Consider the following 18,497-nt stretch of genomic DNA (forward strand, 5'->3'; position numbering starts at 1 on the left):
CGGAGCTGGGCTGCGGACCGAGCTCGCATGCCCAGCATCGCGCGCGCTCCTATTTCAACCATTCGCTCCTGCGCCCTAATGCGGGCTGCGAACTGCCGCGGCAGAGCGCGGCGAGCCGCGAGCCTCCGCTGCGTTGGCGGGGGTGGGGTGGGGGGTGGGGGGGGGAGCTTCCTTGTCTGCCAAGCGGGTTACCCCGACTTCCATTCAGGCCTGCCTTCCCCAGGGAGTGACAGAAGGGTTCCTGGGGTTCGCAGGGAACTTTTCCTGCCGCTAGTTCCGGGGCGTAGAGTGTGCAAAACGTGCATCCTAGCGCTAGGTGCAATTGACATAACTTGTGGGCTAAAGTTCAAGCCATTTCCTTCCAGATTCTGAATCTTTTCTGTCCCTGGGCTCCGTTCCCCCCCCCCCCCCCCCGCCTCCTTCCCTGCCCTCCTTCCTTTTAAATGTCAAACTGAGCAGATGGTTTTAAGGTATGGAGGGCATATATCTTTGACTCCTACCAGTTTATTTGTCGGCTGGCGCTAACATATGTACAAACTGGGATACTTAAAGAAAATAATAGGACGGAAAAGAAGAAAGGAAGTAGCCTTGATCCATTCACAGAACGCACATTTCCTCGCTCAATACACCCGCTTACCTCGAAAGGACCCAACCAATAGAAGCATTATTCCATCCTGTATCTAATGGGCACGTTGATAGATTATTTCTGTTCCCAGCCTAAATTGTCACATCCCGGTTACAACACTTGATACAATAGCCGATCATTGTAAGTGTGAGTGGTGTGTTTGTGTGCGTCTGTGTGGTTTCCCTAATGGTGTGGAGGGAGTGTCTGGGGGTGGCGGAAGGGGAGGAATGAAGGCTGGGGATGCTCAAGCAAGTCTCTTTTCTTATCCCTGACACCTACCCTAGCCAGCTTGATTTTTTCCCCCTTCTTTTCAATGTTTGAATCCCGTGCCAAAAGTTTCCTACAGGGTATAGTCTCAGACATGTTATCATCTCTATTCTTATTCAAAGAGAAGACTTCTTCACAGTCTGATGAATTTGAGGCTGAATTTGTAAAGGTCCTAGGAAAGAGGTGTGTGTGAGTGTGTGTGTGTGTGTGTGTGTGTGTGTGTTGCAGAAGATGGTGGTAGTTGTCCGCCAGTGTACTTTTAACATAGCTCATAAACACTGTTGTCCCAAAGTCATTCAACCTTTGATCTGCCTGAATTCGAGGAACATACAAAAAGTACTTGCCCCCTTCCTACCTAAAAACTGCGTGTGTAATCGACTAGGTATGAATGTTTCTGCTTCGCAGCCCTTGTAAGTCCTGGCTTTTATAGGATCTTTAGGACATAAACACGGTTGCTTTATTAAAAGCCGTTTAGGGTGCCCGGTGAAAGACACATTCGGGCTGCGGCTAGAAATGCCCTTTAGCATTTGTAAGTTGCAAACCCCCAAGGAGCTCTTTAAGAGCCACATTATCTAAAGAAATCTTGCCAGTTATTTTTCATCCAAGAAATGTCAAACCAAAGTGAATTTTCTATAGCTTTATGTTGAAGCCCGAAATTTAAGTGTTTGAAATTTCTTACCTAATAAACTTCAAAGTTTGTTACCCAGGCGTCAAAACTGTGTACTCCTATATGAAACCTCTCTCTTTGGTCATTCTGGGGTGAGTGAGTTAGTGCGGGGTAATTGCGAGGTAATGTTTGCAAGATTCCCCCCCCCCAAAAAAAGGCTGCTGTTTCTACAACCCCAATAACCAAGGGCAAATACTCATATTCCTAATAATTTTGACGGGAGATTAACTGGAAGTCAGCCAATACTGGTCGGCTACCAGATGCAGCGGAGCCCAAGGGAAGCCTCTGGCACCCATGATTTTAATCCCAAACCTACCTGTATTTTATTGTCCACCTCGCCTTTAAAAGGAAGCAAGGGTGACATGTATTCTTGATACTACCTATGACCATTTAAAGGTGGAACGATTTGAGCTACCTCGCTCCCTCCTCCTAGACCACCCCACCCCTAAAGCCCCACTTTTTCTCCAGGACACTTTTCCGTGCCTTCCTCCACCCAAGTCCGCTCCACGCTCGGCCGCTCGGGGAACTGGATCAGCCGTATCTGGGGAAGGAAGGGGGGTGGGGGGGGGGGAAGGACCTGCGTCCTGGACGAGCTAGTGTGAGCCGAGCGCCGCTCGCGCCGTCGCCCGCTTTGCACAGTGCCCGCAGATGGCTCGCTCCGGCCCCGGCGCGGCGATCCCGTCGCCCCGAAGCGGTGGCAGGGCGGGGGCGGGGGTGGGGGCCGGGGATGGAGGCGGGGGGAGGGGGAGCGCGGGGCCCCTCTCCCCTCCTCTCTTCCCAGCCCCTCACCCCCACCCCTTTTATATATTTTTTTTTCCTCCCAAGTTCTCTTGCCTCGCTATCCCCCCTTGAATCCGAAGGCGCCTCGCGATTGGGTGCTGGGGCCGGGTACGTCAGTCAGACTGTGACGTGCAGTCTTCCTGTTTCCTTCAGCTGTGTCTTAAAGTAAATCTTGTTGTGGAGCGGAGCCCTCAGCTGAGGGAGCGCTCTGAAATCATACACCATTGCAGCCGGGGAAGCGCCGCGGCGCAAAAGAGCTCTCGCCGGGCCGCCCGCTCCCGCTCCTCTCGCCTCCGCTCCTTTCTCTCCGCTGCTCTCTCCGCTCCTCCCTGCTCTCCTCTGCCTCCTCTTCTTCCCTCTCCTCTCCTCTCCTGCCCCCTCCCACCCTTCCCTCCGTCCCCTCTCCGACGCCCGCTCGCCCCGCTCGCGCACACTCACCGGCCCGGGTCCAATTATCACATTCATCCCCCGCGAGACACCGCCGCGTGTGTGCGCGCGCGTGTGCTCCTCTCCCTGCCGGCGAAACCGCGCTCGGTCCCCCTGCCCTCTGCACCGCGTAAGTATCCGCTCCCCCTCGCCAGTCCCCTCCCCTTTTCCAGAATCACTTGTCCTGGCTTGTTCTTGAATGGGAAGAAAAGAAAAGAGACTCCCATTACTCATACCCGTGTAAACATTTTTTTTTTTTTTCCAGGAGAAAATGGTGTTATTTAAATGAATCGTCATAAAATAGGCTCTAAACAGTTTCTAAGCAGGAGCCTCCGTGGAACTCAGCGCTCCGCTCCTCCCAGTTCCTAAGAGTAAGTGATCCGCTTGGCTTTTATTTCTTTCTCTTTCCTGCTGGTGGCTGGGGTGGTGGTGGCGATGGGGGGGGTGGGGGTGGCTGATACGGCTGGACTTGTCGCTGATCTTGTCACCTTTTGTGTACTGTTTCTGCGCTGTGAGGAGGCGTCTGCTCCCTTTCCTTCTTTCTCCTGCCCTGCCTCCTCGGGAGAGAGGACCGCGAGGGGGACCGGGTCGCTTTTTGTTCGCCTGGATCCCCGCTTTCCGCCAAGCTTCATCCTCCCCGTCTCCCCCGGCTAAAACTCCGGTGCTGGTCCCCTCGTCCTTTCTCTTTGTCTTGTTTATTATAGCTGCCTTTCTTCCAGGCTCTTCCAATTTGCTTGTCATTTGCATACCTTTCACTTCTCCTTTTTAACCCCAGCAGAGGGCTGGGGAGTAGAGAGGAGGGGGGAGGGAGGAGGAGGGCGCTCTGTGACTTTGCTCGCAAAACGCTGTCGAAGCCGAAATGTTGAAATCGGGGTTGGAGCGGTGGAGAGATGGTCCCGGGAAACCCGCGCGGCGCCCCTCTCCCGAGCTCCGAGGAGCCAGGGCTAGGTCAGGTTGAGTTGGGTAAGGCGGCGCAGGAGCCTCGGGAGGTGGGGTGGCGCAGGGATGGGGGCCCGAGCGCCGCTGGGGGCCCGAGCGGTCGCGGTGCGGGTGGGGGTAGGGGATGTTCTCCCGCTGCGGATGCGCGAGGCGAGGACTCTCTCCGCGCTCGCTGGCAGTCTGCGCTGTCGGGCTGCTCGGATCTGGTCTTGTCTGGGTGGTACCTGCGGTTCTGCCCCAGTTCGGAGGACTGGGGAGGGAGGAGAACAGAGGTGAGGGGGATTGTTACTGGGAAGAATAGTGAGGAGGGCGGGAAGAGCCGCTATCTTGGCCGAACAGACTAGGAGGAGGGCGCAGGCGGGGGGGGGGGGGGGGGGGGGCGGTGGCGTTGGCAGGGAGACATCACCAAAGTCCAGTTCAGCAAGTTGTCGGTTCTTCTGGCGGGCTAGCCACTTACTCCTGCTGAAACTGAATGTTGGTGAGAAGTGTGGATTGGAGTTCGGGTGGGGGGCGTGGAATGGCTGAAGGGAGTCGCTTTCCAGCGAGACTCACCCTTCTCCCGCCACTTCTCAGCTCTTTTCGGAAGTTGAGAGCCCTCCAGGCTGGCAGAGAAGGAGGAGGAGGAGGGGTTGGGCGACCGTCTTAAATAGCCCAAGGAGGCAGGTTGGAGTGTGAAACTGCTGTTCTTGGCAATCCAGAACCCTACTCCGCCTGGGGGAAGGCTGGGAACTCACCTGCTTGTTTTTATTTTTCCAAGAAGGTCTGTGTTGTCTCCTTGAGCTTATAAAAACAGTGCAAGCACAGGGTGGCCTTCTCTCAGAGTCAAGGCTGTAAGTGTCTTGTTCTCTCTCCCTCTTCCCCTCTGCCCCCCCTTCCCTCAACCCCTCCCTCCCACCCTCCTTCCCTCCCACCTATAACCTCCCTTACAAAAAAATAATTTCCTTTCCTAAACTAGGTAGGCAGAGGTCTATTAGTAGAGTGCTGTGCATGGGCAGGGCCTGACAGGTGTGTTGTGTCAAGAAAGACAGGTGCAAATTTCCTCTGTGTCTGTGTGTGTCTGCGCAGTTCCAGACCACAATGTGTGCTCCAGGCTTCCCAAGGTTTATGAATTTATGGGCGCCCCGGTTAATAGGATTGTCGGGGCTAATGGGAACCAGGCTGTTGTTAACGTTTTGAGCCCTGCCGTGGGAGTTCTGTGCTTGGGGGGTGGGGGGGGGTGAGTTGGTTTGTGTTTGTTTATTTTTCTTAAGGATGTTGGCAGGCTGCGGCTGAGGCTGTGTCTCAGACTTCTGTCTGCCAGGCAGCCGAAAGCACCCCCACCTCAGGCGGCAGGTGGACGGAGATTGACTTTCCTTTTGCTCCCCTCTCTGGTTTATGCCTATCTCCCAGGTCTGCGGTGCCGAAGGGGGTGGGGGGTGGGGGAGAGCTGTCTTTGGTGTGCTTGTGTGTTTTGGGCAGCCACGGGTGGTGTGTGTAACTGCCTGGATACCAAAAGTCATTTGAAAGTGTTACTGTTGTTAAAGCTTATCTTTTTAGCGTGCTTTCTCCCTGCCCAGAAAGAATAGGTACGTGCACAAAGTCTTTCAAGTCCGATGTTAAATACTCTCATAAAGTAGAATGAGCCTGTCATTGTACCAGACATGTGCCAGATGTCCTAGTTATTACTTGGACGGAGAAGGAAAATCTCAAGTACGTGAGAGGTAACTGCTTGTTTCTATTGGAGGCAAGATGCAAGCGGTCGGCTCTGAAGAGCTTCTTGAGGGAACTTCTGAGTATTTTCAGAATGGAATGGGCTGTGTGTGGTGAGCAGGGAAGAGGGGAGCGTTCAGGTTAACCTGTCCATATGCTACAACGTGGACCTGTTTATAATGGTAAAATAGGGGAAGGTAAGGCCTGAGGCTTGATGTTGCAGGAAGATACTGAGAATTCGATGTAAGCACTAGGGCTGGATGATTCAAACTTGACTCTTAAAGTTTTTCTTGAAGCAGGCTACTTCTTGTGTGCCGTAGAAATAGATTACAGGGCGAATGGTTTTCTCGGTTGGTTTTGCTGTTTGGGCGGTGATCATTGTTTCACGAAAATGCGATGGCCTGTGTATTTGCTCTTCAGCCTTAACACATTCAGGTCCCTCCCCCAATACTTTCCTTGGATTCTTTGGAAGTTTTTTCATGTCATCTATGGATATGTCCATTCGCCTTATTTTTAATGGGGATTATCTGCGCTGGGTACTTACTGATATTTTTTATGTGTCCATTATGCAGAATTCTGTTTAGTTTAATCACCACCTTGTGGGGAAAAAAAAAGTCATGCATACGTAACATGCATCTTTGTTCTCACTTTATTCATTTCCTAGCATGGTTCCTGTGTAAGGAGCCCTTGCGATCTTAAAACATGAGCTATAGCTGCCAGGGTTGCTCTTTATTTGTTCAAAGTGCAAATAGGCCTTTTTCATGAATTTCTTATATCAGTTAAGGGATTGTCTTGTATTTTCTAATATAAGGAATTTTTAGGTTTAGGATTAACAAAGAATTATAAAATGTTAGTGGTTTTATGATATGAAGATGGATTGTGTGTGACATGTTATTATAATTGGATTCTAATTAAGTACCTGTATAAACTGGAAAGGACATATACGTGAGGAATTTCTCAAACCTTACTGCCTAGTGTACTCTAATGCTTCAAAGGACATTTAGAGTGTTTCAGTGTTCCACGAAAAGAAAAAAAGCGTAAGTGTTTTGCCTTGAGATCATTTATTTAGTAATTTGGTGAATTACTGCTTTTTAAATAAGTACAAGTGAATATTTGTGGCATATCTCAGAAAATACTCTGTGCTCATTGTGCAGGTGGAAAATGTGTGGAATTTTTGATAGGATGGAGGGATTTTCAGTGAAATGGTTGTGATTTGAGAACTCTCTTATGATCGGAAAATTTGAAGCCTGATATAAGATTTGACAATACAATCTTAGTTAATTGAAGTATTAACTTGTGTCAAGTGGGTTCTTCAGACTAAACCTAAAACGCTTTCTTAACCTTACAATAAGCAGAAACATCTCCGAAGGGCAAGTTGCTAATTAGCAGAAATGAACTCTTGAATACAGTGAGGAGGGTAGCTTAGTGATTTGGTGGTGTTGGAGGAGAGTCCCTCCGTCTAACCATCTGATCTTTTTTCCCCCCTTGAATGACTGAATTTTAGGTGGATTTGTAATGTTCTTTGTTAATGATATTCCACTTGAAATTTCATAACCAGGTTGGCCCAAGTAGGTTAGAGGCCTATTCAAAGGCGGTTTTCCATAGGAAATAAAGTGTAGGCTTGAGAAATTTCTTCAAATAATTTCATCAACAAAGACAGATAATCTAAGTGATCCAAACAGGAAACGATGCCAACCTTACACTCCCCCTGTCTCATAAAAGATTTGTCTGAACTGTTTGGATAATTACCATAATGAACACTTCTTTGTCCAGAATCTGGACTCCAGATAGATACAGTAAAAGTTGTGCTCCCCTCCCCCAAATAACTTCTTTATTAAAGTAGAGCACTTAACCACTTTCTCCTTCCGTGTTCCTTTGAAATTCTTCACTGAAAATTCTTTTCTAACATGAAGCCACCAGGTTCCTTAGGAGTCCCTATGTTAGATCGTCTGACATTCTTCAGATAATTCAGATCTTAATGAATCTTTTGGAGTAGTTACAAGCTGACTTGATTATACCCGGATGTGTGTTCTTATCTTTTTCTGGGAAGAATCTGCTCTGTCAAGATATTCATTGTATAAGAATTAGTAAAGCATTTGTGTACCAAATGTATGGCAAAATATTTAAAAATAGAACTATTCTGTCTGGGTTTTCATACCAATCACAGAGGAGTTTATAGGAATACAATATGTGTATCCAAACGACGATCCATTTGGGTTCAAATTCTATATCAGTAATTTTTTCTGCAGACTTGCTGATATAGGTGTTCACAAGTGCTGATCCAAAGGTTTCATATTGCCTGGTTAAACTCAAAATTAATGTTAAGATTAAAATATAATAAGAATCAATAATAATTGTAGTTGAGACCTTGTGGCTTAGTACAGATGTTGAGAAATAAGGGAATTTCTAAACATCTTAATGGACAGGATGGTATCAGTGGTAAAGTCAGTGCATAGCATTCTCTAAATTCTGAATTAGGAAATCCATGGAAGCGCCTTTAAGAGTGTTTTTGAGTGATTTAATTTCTGTTAGCATCACGTAACAATGCATTTTCTCAAGTGGTGTATGTGTTCACATAGAGATCTTGTTCATGAATCAAGATGCTAATGAAGTATTACGTCAAGCAGTTATAATGGCTTCATCTCTGTTGCCTCCATGGGTTATGGTCCCCATGTGTACTACTACGATACCTTTAGTTCTAAGTTTTAGTTTTAGGTCTTAGCTCTATGGAGAGATGTATTGACTTGTGCCTATTAATATAATGCCTTGTCTTAGTGGAATGTACAATTTTTCCTGTTTGTGTTGTCTTATTGGTTACATCTCAGCTGAACATTTTATAAGACCTAAAAGTGTTTAAATTCTCTTAGCCTAAAACAGATAACAGAAGGCTACCTAATCTAAAACTGATGACCGGTTAAAAGAGGACTGGAAGAATCAGTTTAGTTTGGTGAATTCAAAGGAAGTAACAGGATGTTCTCTTCTTGAAAGACCCAACAAGGATGTTTAATTCACACTTAACCATCCACCAAAGATGAGAGTATTGTGTCTTTCCACCTTAGGAAGAGCACAGCCCTCTTCTTGGCTTGGGCTTGAGGCAGGGATGCAGCTGTTGATACCTAGGCCGGCTGAGAGGAAGTGCAGTTGACACAGAGGTAAATAGCAGTCGGGAAAGGAAGGATGCCTGGGCATGACCTTGTGCTCATCCCTTACACCAGCCTGTCATTTCTGAGCCTCAGTTGCAGAAATGCTCTTCTCCTAGCAAGGACGGGTAGGAGGAAAATCTAGATTAAGATGAATAGAGGAAGAAAAAGACTGCAGAAAGTTTGTTCAAGGTTTTGATTGGAGACTCGTGTGTTTTTCAGGTGATATTAAAGAGAAAAGGATTTGCACACAAAAAGAAAAAAAGGTAAAATTTTTAAATAATGGCAATGAACTCTATTTTTGGAGAGCTGATAGACACACAAAAAAGTCCTCCTTGCAAAGACCTACCCCCAATGTGCAAGTCTTCCTGGGCTTTGAAATAATTCATCCCTTTTCTTGTTTGTCTCGGTCTTTTTCTTTTTCTCATCTGATTGTTACACCAGATTTATCAGACCTAATATGCCAGTGAAATATTTGTCATTGCATTTTTGTATTCCTGAATGCAGTTTTATTACTGATGTGTGAGGGTTCCAAATCATTCTGAAACCGATTTTGAAACCTGTATTGAAGTTCTTAAGATCTGTTTCCATTCCGACTTCAGGAAATTTTATCCTGGGGCATACAAAAAGTATTTCACTTTTAAGAATATGAAAAATATGGAGAAGCATCATATCGCCTACATGATACTCTAAAACAGTCTTTTTTAAAAAAATGCTGTATCTTCATATAGAGACCAGGAATAAGGAATGCAGGATGAAATCTTTGTTGGTTAAAAAAAAAAAAAAGAATTAAAAACCCACACACTGTCATCTAAGCAATGAGCATTTTCTTGATTTTTACAGGTTATTTCATGCTGAAATTATGCCTATTTGCATGGATAGTCATTCTTTAAAACTAGCCACAGATGCAGTCCTAGGGAGCACGTAGATGTTTTTACAGGTGAACCGAAAGAGATGGGAGCTGTTCCAAACACTCTGCACGCTGCCTTTGGCAATAGACCCTGTTATTGTGAAGATGTGCTCTGTTAAGCAGACGTGAAGTTTAATATTAGATAAACCCTGTGTGAAAAAAATATTTTCATTTTCTTCATAAAATGTTAATTGTAAGCAAAAAGATACAACATCTTATATTTACACAAAATTTGGGGCTAGCCTCACTAGGTAATAAGTCACAAAATATGTCAAGTGCCTTTTATGAAATGCAAGGAAGGATATTCTCTTTTTAGATGGGTCCTCAAGAAACAATGGAAGTTCATATGCAGAAAAGGTACTGCTCTTTCCTCCTGTATTTTGATTGATGCCAATTTTCCCTTTATTTATCTTTTTTTCTTTCATTTGCATAAGAAACATGATTCATAAATGGTGTATGTTAAAGTTTCCTTAGGCATTTGGAGTATTATTTTGGCAGATTGGAACAGAAGAAAACCGATACCAAAGATGTATTTACCCTTGCCTAATTCAACTTATAGGTCCACATATCGATTTCTAAAATGTGACAATTCCTTCTTTTGCAGCGAGTCCAACTTTGTAATAACTCAAGTCATCAAAAGGACATCACAGAAATGTATAAATATTCTCACACTTGTGTTAAAATATAGCAACAGATACCATTTTCGAATGTGATTTTACTAATAAAAATGCATATCTATGCTAAATAAGCAGACTTGTAAAATGAGTATTTGTGCATTTATTTCAATGTTAAATTGGCCATTTATATTGGATAGATGCTGATGGGGGTGTTCTCTTTCCCTTTTCATATACGACAAAAATATTTTAAAATTCAGCAATAAAGGGGGTGTGTTAAGTGTTTGCATTTATTTTCAAGTCCTTTTCCTTTAATAGCATTAAAACCACAGTAATTTTACCTCAGAAATGGAATTTTTCATCCAAATTTCACACGGCCTCAAAATTGAACCTTATTTCTTAAGTATAGACCACTTTCATCTTCTTCTGTAATATGAATCTCAATGCCCAAAATTTAATCAATTGGTCGTCAGAGGCTGTGTTCTTATAATCTACTGTTTCTTCTGAAGATAAACAGTATCATTTTAGGCATTTGTGAAAGAGAATCATATTACTGGTGCTTAAGCAGTTTTTGCTTTTTTTTTTTTTTTTTAATCTTAATCCATCTTAAACCAGTGGAGCAGAAATATTTAAAAATGTTTCATTTCAAGCAGAGTGCATAATAAATTGCAATAATTGTAATGTGCCATAAATCCCAGAGCCTATGCATTTTGCATTTGATTCAGGATTGAGGTCAGGAAATTTGGAGAAATTTAAAGAAAATGATTCATCAGTCCTTTTGTTCTGTTGGCCAGGGTCCCGGGATTCTTGAGCTGTGCCCAGCTGACGAGCTTTTGAAGATGGCACAGTAGCTGTCCAGTGATGCCTGACCATGACAGCACAGCCCTCTTAAGCCGGCAGACCAAGAGGAGAAGAGTTGACATTGGAGTGAAAAGGACGGTAGGGACAGCATCTGCATTTTTTGCTAAGGCAAGAGCGACGTTTTTTAGTGCCATGAATCCCCAAGGTTCTGAGCAGGATGTTGAATATTCTGTGGTTCAGCATGCAGATGGGGAAAAGTCAAACGTACTCCGCAAGCTGCTGAAGAGGGCGAACTCGTATGAAGATGCCATGATGCCTTTTCCAGGAGCAACCATAATTTCCCAGCTGTTGAAAAATAACATGAACAAAAATGGTGGCACGGAGCCCAGTTTCCAAGCCAGCGGTCTCTCTAGTACAGGCTCCGAAGTGCATCAGGAGGATATATGCAGCAACTCTTCAAGAGACAGCCCCCCAGAGTGTCTTTCCCCGTTCGGCAGGCCTACCATGAGCCAGTTCGACATGGATCGCTTATGTGATGAGCACCTGAGAGCAAAGCGGGCCCGGGTTGAGAACATCATTCGGGGGATGAGCCATTCCCCCAGCGTGGCATTAAGGGGCAATGAAAATGAAAGAGAGATGGCCCCGCAGTCTGTGAGTCCCCGAGAAAGTTACAGAGAAAACAAACGCAAGCAGAAGCTGCCCCAGCAGCAGCAACAGAGTTTCCAGCAGCTGGTTTCAGCCCGAAAAGAACAGAAGCGAGAGGAGCGCCGACAGCTGAAGCAGCAGCTGGAGGACATGCAGAAACAGCTGCGCCAGCTGCAGGAGAAGTTCTACCAAATCTATGACAGCACCGACTCTGAAAATGATGAAGATGGGAACCTGTCTGAAGACAGCATGCGCTCAGAGATCCTGGACGCCAGGGCCCAGGACTCCGTGGGGCGGTCAGACACTGAGATGTGCGAGCTGGACCCGGGACAGTTCATCGACCGAGCCCGCGCCCTGATCAGGGAGCAGGAGCTGGCGGAGAACAAGCCGAAACGTGAAGGCAACAACAAAGAGAGAGATCACGGGCCAAACTCCTTACAACCAGAAGGCAAACATTTGGCCGAGACCTTGAAGCAGGAACTGAACACTGCCATGTCGCAAGTTGTGGACACTGTGGTCAAAGTCTTTGCAGCCAAACCCTCCCGCCAGGTTCCTCAGGTCTTCCCGCCTCTCCAGATCCCCCAGGCCAGATTCGCCGTCAACGGGGAGAACCACAATTTCCACACCGCCAACCAGCGCCTGCAGTGCTTCGGCGACGTCATCATTCCGAACCCCCTGGACACCTTTGGCAACGTGCAGATGCCCAGTTCCACAGACCAGACGGAAGCACTGCCCCTGGTGGTCCGCAAAAACTCCTCCGACCAGGCCACCACCGGCCCCCCGGCCGGCGGCCACCACCAGCCCCTGCACCAGTCGCCTCTCTCCGCCACCGCTGGCTTCACCACGTCCACCTTCCGCCACCCCTTCCCCCTTCCCCTGATGGCCTACCCATTTCAGAGTCCATTAGGTGCTCCCTCCGGCTCCTTCTCGGGAAAAGACAGAGCCTCTCCCGAATCCTTAGACTTAACTAGGGAGACCACGAGTCTGAGGACCAAGATGTCATCCCACCACCTGAGCCACCATCCTTGTTCACCAGCACACCCACCCAGCACCGCAGAAGGGCTCTCCCTGTCGCTCATCAAGTCCGAGTGTGGCGATCTTCAAGACATGTCCGAAATCTCACCGTATTCGGGAAGTGCAATATCCTTTTCTTTTCCACCCCCCTCGAGGAAAACGAAACAAAACAAAACAAAACAAAACCAAAAGGCTTCCCCAAAGGTCAGGTTTCCACAATATATAGAATAACGTAGATTAGTATCTTCTTAGGAATGCAATCTTTCCTATTATTCAGAGTAATAGGCTTTTATCAGCACACGTGCTGCACTCCTGATGGCACAAAAGCTTCGCAGGAAACCTACATCTTTGCAACTTTCACAAGTTGTTAATTGCCTCAGAGAGCTGGTATTTAATATGTGCTTTTCAGCAGTGCTTTTTCTGCTATTCTTCCTGCATTCTCTTCTTTTTTCTTTTCTTTTTCTTTTTTTTTTTTTTAAATTTCTTTTAGGAGTAGAGTCAGAGATGGACCCAAAAAATCTCATTATAATATTGAATTCTATCAGTTTTTTTTTTTTAAAGGTGTAAGCTTTATCATGGAGTCAAGAGAAAAGTCAGTTTTGAGATCCCTAAGATCCCATAAGAAGAATTCTCGCTTTAAACCATCTGCAAGGCTCCTGGGCCATGTAAAGAAGACCTGATTTAATCTTATGAAGAGGACTTTACTGGTGGGAGGCTCCCGTGAGAGAAAAATGGACACAGGGGTGGGGGAGGGGGGAGTCAGAGTCTCTCTTTAATCTTTAAGTTGACTTCGTTTGTCGTTGTTGGTGTTTCTTTAAGGAAATACACAGGTACTGATTTATTCAGACGGCATTGGTCTCTCTCTCTCGCTCTCACGTTCACCCAAGGTCTGTTCTTTGGGTCTGGTGCAGCTGCCTCTATGCATGATTAACCTCTGTTCAGCCATACACAGAAATCTTTTGTCCTAACATACACAAAGCAAATTATTTTGGAAAGCAAGAGAGCACAATTAAATATAAAACTCAGCTGTATTCGACTTAAAAATGGCTCTTTTTTATGACACTTTTATATTTTGAACCTGACTTTTTAGGTAGAGATGCCAGTTATATTTTTTTATTAGACCTGTCCTGAACTCCAACTATTTTTAACAGACATTTTTTTTTTCCTCTGTAATTTGGTCCTTTCAGTAAATTTTTAAAACTCTTGTGGTTGTTGGTGTTTGGGGGTAGTCGAATGGTAGCATTTGGGGGCAGGTAGAGGCATGTTTCTTTTATAATCAATTGCCAGATGGACATAAAATTTAGCAATTAAGTTGGCTCTTGCTAAATTGAGGATTTTGAGCAATTGTCCTGATGACTAGAGATTGACATTTTAAGATCTAAGCCCACTCCAGACGCTGCCACGTAAGTGCAAAGTCCCAGCTATGGTGGAAATACATTTTGCTGTGTAGGGAAGGCCATTCTTCAAACCAGCTCTTAGGACATTAGCGAAGATGTCTGCTAAGATGAGCCACGAGTATGAGACCCCCTTGGGGCACTGAAACATGGTCTTTTTCCACTGTGAGGAAGAAGAGAATAATGTCACGAGAGGAAGGAAGATAAAGATGTTGAGAACTTAGATACAGAAACAGAAATTGAGTCTTGGCTTGGTTGCTCATTTAACTTCTACCTTCCGAAGACCTAAAATGTAATCTACCAGCCATGAATCAAAGCTGTGCCAAGCACCATGCCTTGCACATTATAAACAGGCCATAAACATCAGTCAAAGTGATTGCCATATAGTGTCGGCGATGAGAAAGTCCAGGCAAGAAGATGCAGGGCCTGGAATGGTTTTCTATCCTTGGGTGGAAGAGGATCTTCTGAGATACACACAAAGCTGAGGTCCAGGGCTAGACCCTATTGCTAGACCCTATCTTACTTCATTTTGAAGGCTGTAGTCATGATGGTGGGTTGTTTCTCTCCTCTCATTCTCTCTCTCTCTTTCTCTATCTCTCATACACACACACAAACACATACACACACACTCAGAGGAAAGGGACATACCCATTTTGAGGAATATTTTTTAAAAAGCCAGGTTTCACAGTCCCATAAGCGCACACTAAACTCTTTACCCAGCTTATGGTTTGTTTTTCTTTTATTAGCCTTTTTATTATAACCAGATCGTTATGCCTTTGCCTTTTTTTGTTTGTTTTAATGTAAGTTGGGTCTTCTAGGAAAAAAGTCTTTTAGATTGCTTTAAGTGTTGGCTATATTCATTGTCTCATGCTCTCTAAATCCCCTGAGGAATTTAGAGGATTTGAATAGAAAGAAGTTCCTTTTATTTCTATACATATCAAAGGCTTTAAGGAGAATATAGTTACTTCTTCAGCTGAATAACGTCCCTCTCCTACCAATATAAGAGGCTGTTGAACAGGGATGGCTTGGAAACACCTGTGTTCGTATGAAATCTTGCTTACACCTGGAGCTGTTTCTTTCATGGAGCTAAATAATTTTGGCCCCTTGTCGCAGTTAATGATTACGTGTCCCACTTTTGGCCTTCTAGCCTCTGTTTCTTTCCCCTCGATCATGCCGTACTTTTAACCGTTCACCCCACTGATATATTCTTTCTCGGGAAGAAGATAGGCAAGCAACCCTTTCCATAATCCCCATGATTCTGAAGCCAATGAGGGTCTGAGTGTTTTTGGGAGACTGGGTCCACTGGTCTCCTGTCTCCATCCTTGTATGGCAATGAGTTCTTCCCTTGACTTACCCGATGGTGTGTAGGCAAAATTCTCAAGCTTTTAGTTGAAAGAATTCTGGGAATCCTGGATTGTGGCGTCTACTTCAGTTTTAGGTATATAAGTCCACCTTAGAACCATCGAGTTATTCCTAGAAAAAAAATCAATAGACATGAGTAGAAATAAGGATGAAATGATACCTCTAAGGTTGTCCTTATTATGTTTTTCTTTGTGGTCGTGGCTTTTCCAATAGTAATGAATAATATAATTCTTAAGGAATGATTCTTTCCCACTTCAAAGGGCATCGTGTGCTTCTTTGAACAAAGTAGCCAAGATAAGAACTATTAAGAACACCAGCTTATCAGATAAATCCATTCTAAGTTCAGCACATGAAGCATATGTAACCTATATAAACACACTACCTCGTTATCCTTTTTTTTTTTTAAAGATTTTATTTATTTATTTGTCATAGAGAGAGAAGCGAGAGTGAGCACAGGCAGACAGAGTGGCAGGCAGAGGCAGAGGGAGAAGCAGGCTCGCCGCCAAGCAAGGAGCCCGATGTGAGACTCGATCCCAGGACGCTGGGATCATGACCTGAGCCGAAGGCAGCTGCTTAACCAACTGAGCCACCCAGGCGTCCCTCGTTATCCTTTTCTAATCCAAAGGAAGTAGTGAATGTGTGCCTGTTGAACTCAATGTCAGTACACCTGCTCCAGGAGCTCACATCTCAGAGATACGTGTGTGTATGTGTGTGTGTGTGTGTGTTCAGTATCTTTGCAAATGAATCTATTTAATCAAATACTAAGTTTTATTCAAATTCCAAAAGAAACAGCCAGCCAATTGTTTTTCTTCATGATGTTCCTTGTCATTCATCCTCTTTGCATCTCAAGAAAAGTAGCCTTGTTTGGGCCTCAGACATTTGCATGCCCCCAAGTGTAAGCCAGGAGAATAGTCTTATGAGCCTTTAAGATGCACCAGTGGAGAAACTGATTCCCTTTCCTGTGACAGCCAGCATCCCTGACTTGACTTTGGGGGAGAATGTTTAAAGCACTTCAGGTTTAGGAAAGGAAAATTGTTTGGTAATTTGAAACTAAAATCTAACTGGAAAACATGGATTAAAAATGAATTTCTGATATGTGAAATAATCCATAGACATTTTTAGAAGTCTTGTGGAGCCACAGTGATTCTATTAGCTGCATGAGCTACAGGAAAAACATATACACAAAAGACTGAGAGAATCTGGGTTCTTACCCCACCAAAAAATTATTCAGTAAATTCTTTTTTTTTTTTAATTTTCATAAGTGACACATCTTATGAGTTCAACTTCTTTTTTTTTTTTCAAAGATTTTATTTATTTGTCAGAGAGAGAGGGAGAGAGAGCAAGCACAGGCAGACAGAATGGCAGGCAGAGGCAGAGGGAGAAGCAGGCTCCTGCTGAGCAAGGAGCCCGATGCGGGACTCGATCCCAGGACGCTGGAATCATGACCTGAGCCGAAGGCAGCTGCTTAACCAACTGAGCCACCCAGGCGTCCCAGAGTTCAACTTCTTAATGGAGTAACAGCGTGATCTATCACTTTGATTAAATGAGACAGTCTAGATCCTCTCTCCCCATTTGAGGGAGAAATCCTCTTGGAAACAGCAAATCAGAGCATCAGGAGACAGCTAAAATTCTTTGGGTTTCAGAGCATTTTAGAAAATGTAAGTAAGTAGCCCCAATCCAGTTCGGTTGGAAGTGCAGCTGGTAAAATCTCTAGCCACAATTCGGAGTTTAGCTGAGGGGGAAAAAAAAAGGCCCCTTCCTCCAGCACTCACAATGCATTCTTGCATTTGCCTTTTTGTGGCCCTGCTCCTCCCCTACCACGACTGTGTAGGTAAGGTTATATTGAGCTTGGTAAACAGACAACACTCAGATTCCCAGGTTGTTTGAGGCCCCCTCCCATCCCCCCTTCAGGTTCAGCTGCAGTACCCACTTCTCTGATCTTTTCTATTCCTGAGCAGATGTCTTTCATTAATTTATGGATTTATCATCTTTTTTTTCTTCCTTTTTCATTTTCTTTTTTTTTCTTCTTTCTTTCTTTTTTTTTTTTTTTTTTTTTACACCTGGCATCTGTCTCAAGTTTCAGTAGTTATTGTCTATTTTGCATTACACATAGAATTGAATGTCATCTGTCTTCACAAAGCTATGGCTAAGAGAATTGAGGCAAAGCCACATGAGCTGCTGGGACAGATCTTGTTTGCGTTCCATCCCCCTCGCCCCATCCCCCCCTTACCTCCTTAATATTTATTTGTGCTCATTTTCTTTCCTGGCCTTGAATGGAGCTTAGCTCGTGTTCAGTACAGCTGTATGTTTACTGAATCTATTCCATCATGAGTCATTGTGCGTGTGTAAGTATCCTGGAAACAGCTAGTGCTTTCTTGGAAGAACAGTTGCTTTTCAGCACAAGCACTTAAAAGGGAAATTAACCAATTGGTCAGTTCAGATTTATTTTGAGGAGGAAAAAAAAGGATTATCTAACTGTTGGCTTTTAAATGTTTCATTAGCTATTTTTAATAGTTTATTAGAAACATATATTTTATGGGAATTTTATCTTAATTACACGACAAGCGAGAGATAAAGATTTATTCTCTGTTCCATTTCAACTGATCAATTCTAAGTATTACCAACAGGAAACATTTTAAAGCAAAACGAACTTGAGACACTGGAATCAGAATCATTTTTTTCATGAACTAAAAAGCCTCTAAATCCTGATCAAAATAAGACGGATAGTGTCTGGTTTTTTTTTGTTTTGTTTTTTTTTAAATAAAAAGAGCTAAAACATCGAAGCATGATTTAAGCATATTGAAAGCGTCAGGAAGTTCTGGTAGTTCTATCTCAGGGAACCACAGCAAAACAGGGTGTTTTGCAGGAGACCACGTTTTTTTTAACCATTCAGTACTTTTCCCCTGCTAATAATTCAGTGTGCAAGGTTGTTTTTTCATCTGTCCATCTGAAGAAAAGACTAGAACCCAGATCTGAGAGTGTCTGCTGAAGTTTGGAGTTGCCTAAAACTCTTATCACAAGGCAAGGCGAGACAGCTTGCCACTATTATTTCACTTACCCGTTTGGACAGATGGTCCTGAAGTGTGCTGGGCTCCTTTAGTCTTCTCTACCGTTCTAATGGAGGTTACTGGAGGGCCTTTCAGCTCTTTCCTTGGCACAAGAAATATGTCAGTCATAAATTATCGTCTTTGTGATCATTACGGATCTGAAACAAAAACACAAGT

The 18,497-nt window shown here is 44.5% G+C and overlaps 1 protein-coding gene and 1 long non-coding RNA gene across 7 annotated transcripts in view; one reads left to right on the forward strand and one right to left on the reverse strand.

The window, feature by feature from the left end:
* Window positions 1-2,428: 2,428 nt before the first annotated feature.
* Window positions 2,429-18,497, forward strand: part of PROX1 (prospero homeobox 1) — a 50,022-nt gene continuing 33,953 nt past the window's right edge. The window contains exons 1-4 of one of the 6 annotated variants that reach the window (XM_047704601.1): window positions 2,429-2,895; window positions 3,031-3,136; window positions 8,756-8,799; window positions 10,852-12,643. In XM_047704601.1, coding sequence (XP_047560557.1) covers window positions 10,919-12,643 — 1,725 coding nt within the window. In that variant the 5' untranslated portion in view covers window positions 2,429-2,895; window positions 3,031-3,136; window positions 8,756-8,799; window positions 10,852-10,918. Of the gene's footprint in view, window positions 2,896-3,030; window positions 3,137-3,210; window positions 3,729-3,851; window positions 3,977-8,755; window positions 8,800-10,851; window positions 12,644-18,497 lie in introns of those variants that run through there. The other 5 variants (XM_047704606.1, XM_047704602.1, XM_047704603.1 and 2 more) reach the window with 5 other exon arrangements.
* Window positions 3,001-4,537, reverse strand: LOC125085816 (uncharacterized). The gene is made up of 2 exons (XR_007123013.1): window positions 4,439-4,537; window positions 3,001-4,306 (listed from the first exon to the last, which is right to left on the reverse strand). It is a non-coding gene; the product is annotated as an uncharacterized LOC125085816 (long non-coding RNA).

The sequence above is a fragment of the Lutra lutra genome, chromosome 15 (genome assembly GCF_902655055.1).
Source record: "Lutra lutra chromosome 15, mLutLut1.2, whole genome shotgun sequence".
NCBI classification, from domain to species: domain Eukaryota; kingdom Metazoa; phylum Chordata; class Mammalia; order Carnivora; family Mustelidae; genus Lutra; species Lutra lutra.